The sequence below is a fragment of the Spea bombifrons genome, chromosome 1, assembly GCF_027358695.1.
Source record: "Spea bombifrons isolate aSpeBom1 chromosome 1, aSpeBom1.2.pri, whole genome shotgun sequence".
Lineage (NCBI taxonomy): Eukaryota > Metazoa > Chordata > Amphibia > Anura > Pelobatidae > Spea > Spea bombifrons.
Genome location: NC_071087.1, coordinates 140,566,240 through 140,574,717, shown reverse-complemented (window position 1 = coordinate 140,574,717; position 8,478 = coordinate 140,566,240). Strand labels below are relative to the sequence as shown.

Below are 8,478 nucleotides of genomic sequence, written 5' to 3'. Positions count from 1 at the left end.
CAGCCAAATATATTCTTTGAAATATAAAACTTGATAAAAAAAAAAAAGCTGCAAACAAAAATATAGTTTTGCTTAGACAGAAATATTTTAAAAATGTGTCATGTTAATTATAGACAGAAGAAGAAGAAGGGATATTTTAAAGTGTGTACCAGCTCATGATATCAATGATGGTGCTAGAAAAAAATGCTTTTTATATCGATCTTCTTATGCTTCAAAATAAGGGACACAAATAATGCCAAATGACAGTGTGTATGCCAGAGGAATGACAAGTAATCAGTCTCATCTGAATTTATCTACTTCATCTCATTTCACATAATCTAGGAAAGATGTTTTGATAGGAGCAATTTTAGACCTTTTTAATAATAGTCTTATAGCATTAGATTTAGAATACTTTGCATGCAGAGATCAAACACAGTTCATGTGGCTAATGCTTAGAAGACAATAAGAAAATGGGAAAATGTGCTTACAAAATGTATTACTTGAAAAACAAATTCTACTAGCTCAACAAAATGCTTTAAAACCTATTGGTTTTTAAGAGATGTCTGGGACTCTGGGAGATGTCTGCAGGATAATGCTTGAACTGAAGTGCACAACATTCAGATGTTCCAAAAAAGAAATTACTCATCAACTCTTGGGTGCTTTGGCATCTCATACAAAAGGCAAAAACTGCATCTTTTGTTAATGCATTTTAAAATCCATACTTATTTTTTGGTATTATATCCATGTTTTTGCCACACAGAGATATGATATATCTTTAATATGTTCTATGTTTGTGACTGATGTATTTTTAAACCACAAACGTGTTTTATTTGTACTGAGGGTAGGGTAGAAAATATTACAGTGCAGATTTTCAGTAAAGTCATCAAGCCAGGATGGTAATATGACCATATAATTCTAAACTTCTTATTTGAAAGTCAAGAAGCCAGAACACCAGTCAGAAAAAAATAAAGTGTAAGGGACAGGACTGGCATCCTGGTTTCCGGACCTCTTGATGGTGTTCTGGATAGTCTGGATGGTCTAAGCACAGCTCCAAGAGTGTTTTCCTTAAACATTTTGAGTACTACCAGATGATCCACAATCTCTCCAGATTTTGGATGCACACATACTCTGTATAATACACGTCCCTGAAGTACATAAAATGGCGGAATATTATTTTTGACACAATTTGTCAGACCCAGTTCCAGAGTACCATACTGTTTTATTTTGTTGAAGGGCAATATCAATGTCCCATAATTCCACATCTATTTCTTAATTTACTTTTGTGATGATCTGAACTCGTTTTGTTTGTTTTTTGAAAAGCTTGTGATTGCTGTATAGTCATAGACTTTCTTTCTAGAGGTGGTGGTCATATTTCTTGAAGAAAAAAAAATAATTGGCACTATATAGTTACTATTCCCACGAAATGATAAATATGCTTGACTTTTAGCAAACCCTCTCACTGGTTGCTATTAGACATGTGCATTCGTATTCGGGCGAACATGAAAACGAACATGGCAGCGGCAAAACGTATATGAAGATGAAGACACTGGTCTCCCCTGGCCGAGTTTCGGCACCAGGATTTTAAAAGTCTGTACGAGCAACTCTATTGGTCGCCAGCAAGTGCACTTCATTGGTTGATGCCAGAGAAGGACCCTGCAGGCGACCAATAGAGTCGCTCGCATGGACCTTTAACATCTGATGGCGGAACTTGGCCTGGGGAGACCATGAGTTAAAGGTGCGTACGAGCTAAAGAAAGCTGCCTTGTCCTCAAGAAAACAATATATAATTTGTGTGGGAACACAGAATGAGAAAGAGAAGAAAATTACAGCAAAATCACAAGTACTGCAAAAATATTAAAACAGTCACGAAGAGTACAAAAAATTAGCTCTGTTCTTATGAGGTTAAATTTACTACAGATATAGTGCCATTTTTACATTCAAGGTGCAAATGTTAACAAAATACTCCCAATTACTAACATATTCATTGAAGAAACAAGGGGAGCATTCCTACCTGGGAATTCCTTTTGCATGTCCATTTCCATGGTGGCACTTAAGGAGATCTAGCAACACTGGGATGGGAGCACTGCTGATTGGAGAGCCCTGTGGCTGAACTTAGAATCTCAGCGGACCTCAGGTTGAGTCTATAGTGCCTAGCAAACATTAGGAAATTCTTCCAGGAGAGTTCTGCCAGGAGGTGGAAACAGACTTGGTGGAGTGAGCCTTGTTGTTAAGAGGAGGTTCTAGTCCTGCAGTGAGGTAACATTCTGTGATCGTACACCTGATCCAGCGGGCAATTTATGCCTTGGTAACCTCTCAGAAGCCACGCCGAGAGATGTAGCTGAAAAGGATCTGGATGATGAACAGGACATTGTAGCAGAATATCCATCCTGTGAGGGAGGAGCAGAGGGCCATCTATCTAGCGATGAGAATGACAGGATGTGGTTGACTCCTCATCTTTTTCAAGACTCTGGCAATGAGGGGAATAGGTAGAAAAATGCAAGCCAGTTTGAATCTCCATTGCTGTGAGAGACCTAGTGGCTGTCCAAGTAGGGAGAGATAAAAAAAAGCTGTTTGTTGTTGTTGTTCCAGAATTCTCAACTTGTCTATCAACATCCTGACGACCTATTTGTTTAGGGACCACTCTCCAGGAAGAATTATGTGACTGCTGAAAAAATCTGCTTGCTGATTTCAGATTCCTCTGATGTGAACATCGGATAAGAGACTTTTATGATTATCCACCTATAGACATATGGTGGAAGTTAGCACTTGGGGAGTCTTGCTCCTTGTCCCTCCTTTCCTATCTGGGTGACCCCATTGTTCTTTAATAATAATAATTGCAGAGATAGAATCATGGACAGTGGAGGTAACCTCTTCTTGCAGGTTCAAAGCTGACCTTACTGCTGAGATCAATTTCCTTGCTTCCTCCACAGGAAAGAAAAAGGATTCTTCTCTGACCTCACCCTCCCCATCTGAAGATTTCAGGTTCTGATGCTCATATTCAGATTCCATTATAGGTTCAGGAGCAGGTAGGGCAATAATTGGGAGTCTGAGGAAGATCCTGCAGTCATAGACTTGACTGTAGCTCTGATTTCAGCCAGCATGATAATTCCGTTGCTGATGACTGCTCGGCTCCAGAGCAGCTTCCACATAAGCAGATGGGCCATGAAGGGTTTTGTGGCAATTTACACAGGCTTTGTGATTAACCTTTCTGACCACTTTTCTAGAAGGAGAGGGCTCAGAAGGAATGTTGAGGGTCTTACTTTTAGACATTCTGTAACAAAATTCAAAATACACCAATTCGCATAAGGAGAAAGAAAATTATAAACATTTCTTTAAAATAACTTTTCACTTCAGCCGATGCTTGGCATTTCACATAGTGATTTTTGACTTGTGTGCAGCTGTTCGGCCACCATGCACTTCAGGGCTCCACAACCCCACTCCCTGAGTGTGCGTGTTCCTCAGCCTCCATGCAGCAGAAGTCTTGTGAAATCACGAGAGAATGGAATTCTTTACGCTACACGCGAGGCTCTGTTAATGGGGAGTGAGTGCTGCTGATCAGTCAGAGGTTGCCTTCCACGGACCTCTTGCATATGGCTGATCAAGGTTGAAAAAGCCCTCTTAAAACAAATATTTGACCTAAGAAAAAAATAATAAAAAACATAACATACAAATAATATACATGGATGTCTATGTATAAGTGTGTGAACATGGATGAGTATGTGTGTGTGTGAGCCTTTACCTTCATGTGTAAGCAGTGTGAGAGGGAGTGTGTGTGTGTTGGCATTTGTAAATTTGTGTAAGTCAGGCTGTTTGCGGGCACTGATAAGCTGCTTGGGGCACAAGTGGCACTCATAAGCTGCTTGGGGGCAAAGGTGATGCTGTGGGGCATGTTGCTTGGTGAAGTTGGGTGCCCACGGGGCAATGCTTGCCCTTAGATCAAAATTTGAGATTATAGTTAGAGGCTTAAATCGCATGAGGTAGCTGTCTAATAAAGGTAAATCCAATCCCCAAGGTATAACGTTTGCATTTGGAGAGTAATACCAGTTTACAGACCATGATTTAGTTCTCAGAGTGAACATTAATTCACCAAAGCTTACAAAACTACAAAATAAACAGCGACGCTATACTACACCTCTATCTATACTTTATCAAAAATTGTTGCAAATGAAAGACTTTCTTATACATGCTAACATTAATAATTCCCTGTGTATCAACCAACTACTAACATATATGAGTAAACAGCCTTAAAAAAAAACCCTGACCTTGACTATTCTAAATCATTTTTTGACCTCAACATAACAGGAAGGCCGCAGAAACGTCAGTAGAAGAGATCTCTGGGAGATGTTGTCCTGCGCTGAAATGCTGTTCGCGTTTGACATAACCAATGCGGAACGTTCGAACTACAAATCCCGACATACAGCGGTTCTAGGTACGTCCGGTAACCTTTCCTTTTCCCGTTTCTAAGCGGAAGTGTAAAAGACTGTGAGCTTGAGCCGTGTGCCAGTTTCTCCTTCGTAGCCATCATGTTCGGTCAGGCCGTCCGGAGGTTTGCTACCTCTGCCATCCGTAGCTCCCATTATGCAGAGGGCCCAGGCAAGGTAATAAAGCGGTTGTGTAATGAATGCTGCGTAGAGAAATATTGCGCACATGCATACACGTATTTACCTTGTATACCTCGTTATCCGCCCTAATCTTGGCCCTGTTTTAGGCGGGCTGCATCGGCTATTATATTAAAGCCTGTTGACCAGTTATTTAAGTAGTTTGATTGTTACTATGGAATAATGTGCTGCGTTTTTTTCTTACCAGTTTTGATTTGCAGCTGGCCTGATTGTTCATAAAATGACTCTATATGCCATACATTGAATGCCCTTGAAAATACAAACGAATTAACAGTTAAGCATCTGTCTGATACACTTGGTGCAAATGATGAGAGCATATCTGTATGATTAACTGTGATACTGTAAACGCTTTCTGATGTACCCGATGTACACAGGGTGTGTGTGACCTCCTGGGTTATACGGCATGTAGTAGGAGGCCATTGTTGAAATTTCCCGGTGTTCTCATGTTACAAATACCTGCCACAATGACATGCCTTTACATCTCTAAGTCTGTTTTAAAAATGGCCTTGTAGTTTTATTTATTTTTTTGGTTTGCTGCAGTAAGACTGTTTTATATCCTCTTTTCCAGAACCTGCCATTCTCTGTGGAAAACAAGTGGCGTCTCTTGGGTTTGATGACTCTTTTCTTCGGCAGTGGATTTGCCTTTCCATTTGTCATTGTTAGACACCAGCTGCTGAAAAAGTAACCGTCCCAGAATTAAGAGGTAACAATTGTAACTACTCGGTTGTCCTATACTTAAACACTCAATTTATGCGCACTTCTCCCATTATATCTATAACTCCATTGATGGGTATAGATAGGTGGGGATGCCTGTGTTCAAGTATTAAAAAATTTCATGGGGAGTTGATATACCAGATATTGTAGTGTAGTATATGTGGCATTATTACTTTTCTGTGGTAAAGTTTTTGTGCATATGATGATCAAGTAACAGTATGATAAACAATGACGCTGTAAACGCTTTCTGATGCACAAGTAGCATTTAATATATGTAAGTGCTGGGAATATAAATTTTCTGTTCATTCTACTGTGTTTACTATTCTTTGTTTCTATTTTTAGGAGCAAAAGATCCTCCGTGTCAGAGACCATATTTAAAAGTTCTTTACCATGCAAGACATGGGTTGTAAATAAAAAATTAAGACCTCCTGAATTTGTTTCATGATTTTTTTTATTCCTTAAACTGGTGTTTGGTTGGTTTAGTTACTACACTGTCAGTAGATTGATAGGTCCTGCCAGTTTACAGGTGTGTATGAAATCATGGTGTCTGCAATCTAGCACCTAAACACAGATGTATGTTAGGAAAGCCTGACTTTAAACTGTTAAATCCTGATAAATTATTTTTTTCTTTCCTTCAAGAAGGATGAGCAATGTGTCATTAAGCAGTCAGCAGCATTCCCTGTTTGACTTGAATTCTTAATGTAGAATGCAGTAACTTCCCAAACATAACAGTACCCGTGTATAGAGGAAACGTTTGGAGTCATGGTGTAGGGAAATCAATCGTGTTCTTGTGAAGGAGTGGTTTCTGCCTTGCTATATGGCTTTGAGTCAGGTTTGGCTAGAGTCAGTAACTTAGCTGAGGTAAGAGAGACCTGCATAGCCTAATAAGTTCTTTGCTACATTTCAAAAATTATTTCAGGATGAAAGATACCAGGGAAGGCTTACTATTCGAAGTAGGGTTGTAATATCTGCCACCTAGAAAATGATTAACTCCATAAGGAGATGCATACTCTTGCCTAAAGGGACAGTCTAAGGTCCCTGATACACTTGCTATAAACAATGCATATTAAAGTACTATGCAGTCTTCTGAAACTGGAGCCTTGCAAAATTTGAAAATTTTCACTCTTCCACCATACCTTTCTAATTTGGCATTTGGTCACACTAGGATGAAACAGTTGAAAAATAAATCTGCAAAAACTGTGTGATTTAATACACAAGATGTTTTGATTAAAATGAAGTATTTTGATTAGTTTCTCCATCCTATGCTAGTTTCAAAGTCTTAGTAAATACCTATCTATTCTGAGTATCCACAAGGACAAAGTGTCCACAGTGGAAGAATATGAACTGGAACGTGGGGACACTGGCAATGTAACGCCATACAAGCGTAGCATTTTCTGAAACGTATGCTGAAGGTGACATACCAATACATTTTGCACAGTGCAATGGTTCCAACTTCATGGGAACAGTTTGGTGAAGGCCCTTTTCTATTGTTAAGAAAGTGCTCTTCCGACCTGCAGTGGTGGGGTCCAGGTCGGAAGGGCCCTTTTTTTTTTTTTTTTCTTTTTTTTTTTTTTCTCTAGAGTGTTTATTACCAGAACAAGGGGTTGCAGGGGTCTCCCTGGGCTCCATAGAGGCAGGGACACAGTTGCGGCTGTGACAGCCTGATCTACCGTGCAGCGGCAGGGATGTGTCCCTGCCGCTGCAAGAAGGGCTGGACGTACCGGTACGTCCATAGGGCACTGAAGAAGTTAAAGAGTTGTGCGAGTTTGATGTGGAAGAACTTGACTATCCCGCACAGATCACTGACCTCACCCCCATTGAACACCTTTGGGGATAAAGTGAAACCGAGATGGCGAACCAGTTCTTTTCATACAAAATCAGTGCCTGACCTCACAGATGCTCTATTGGATGAATTGGCAAAAATTCCTTTGTTTGTTCCAATTTGTTTTGTATATATAGTGTATGTGTCCATATAAGAAATAATTTTAAAAAATAGCTGTTTACCTAGTCAAAGGTAGACTGTTACATACTGGTACCAGTTTGATTCCCCAAAGTAAGGAAGGACATTTAGCCACAGCAGCATAGACAGGGCACAGTACAAGTACTGCTAGACAGACAGTTCCAGATTGTACAGGACCATATTTCCCCCAATATGAGGAAAAAAAGACTAGATTCCCTAGAGTAAGGAAGTAGACTGAGCCACAGAAGCAGAGCATAGGGCAAGCTCTGGCAGACAAATTAATATTGTTCAGGATTGTATAGGACTACATATCCTCATAATTTTGAATATTACAATAAAGACTTGATCTCTCAGAGTAAGGTAGAAGATCGGGATGCAGTAACTAAAGCAGGGCTGGGAACAAACCGGCAGACCGGCACTTCAATACTCAATCCCCCCCAGTAGTAGAAAAAAGAATAATTGAGTAATAAAATAGATTGAGCTGCAGAGGCAGGTCACAGGTAGACATCCAGCCATATGGTGCAATCCTGAACAAAAGAATGGACCACACCAGAGTAATGAAGGTGGTAGAGGAGCAGCAACAGAAAGCCATGTTATTTGGGAAGGCACAGCAGATACACACATGCAGCTACGTGGTGCAAGACTGAAGGAGACGGGACCATCAGCAGCAGTAGAGCACTGGGCCTGGACAATCACAGGCATACAGACACATCCAGCCAATTGGCACAGGACTTAATTTCCCCAATATTTGAAAAATTAAAAGAACTGATCCCCATAGTATGGAATGACATAGAACAGCAGCACTATAACCTCACTCACTTTGAAAATTGAGTGCTGGGTAACCTAATTTGGGCAGATGGACTTTTAAGAAAACCATTTGCTCTATCCGCTGCACAGAGAGTTGTGATCTTCTGGATTGTCACAAAGAAAACAGCTTTCTGGTCTTGCATTTTCTGGATCAGTCAGTGCTCTGGCTTAAATTCTCGGTCACATCTCTAAACGCCCTCAACCTTCTAAGAGAAAACCACCACTCCCTCTGTCTCACGTTGTTGATCTTTAAGGAAAAATAGTAAATCAAATCGTAGCACAGTCATTCATAGCACACTCCAGCATGTAACAGCATGTTTAGTTATATTTTTGTTTCAATACACTATGTAGATTGAAAGAGTTACTGGCCAAAGGTTATCCAGTTTTTTAGATGGGCAAG

General features: G+C 40.1%; 1 protein-coding gene and 2 non-coding genes across 3 annotated transcripts; all 3 read left to right on the top strand.

Annotated features, from left to right (window-relative positions):
* Nucleotides 1–4,418: 4,418 nt before the first annotated feature.
* LOC128475322 (cytochrome c oxidase subunit 7C, mitochondrial) lies at nt 4,419–5,744 on the top strand. The gene is made up of 3 exons (XM_053457815.1): nt 4,419–4,576; nt 5,166–5,300; nt 5,654–5,744. The coding sequence occupies exons 1-2, from the start codon at nt 4,502–4,504 to the stop codon at nt 5,280–5,282; spliced, it is 192 nt and encodes a 63-aa protein (XP_053313790.1). The 5' UTR covers nt 4,419–4,501; the 3' UTR covers nt 5,283–5,300; nt 5,654–5,744.
* LOC128468440 (small nucleolar RNA Z39) lies at nt 4,896–4,957 on the top strand. Its single transcript, XR_008345838.1, has one exon. It is a non-coding gene; the product is annotated as a small nucleolar RNA Z39 (small nucleolar RNA).
* On the top strand, nt 5,505–5,566 carry LOC128468441 (small nucleolar RNA Z39). Its single transcript, XR_008345839.1, has one exon. It is a non-coding gene; the product is annotated as a small nucleolar RNA Z39 (small nucleolar RNA).
* Nucleotides 5,745–8,478: the final 2,734 nt, after the last annotated feature.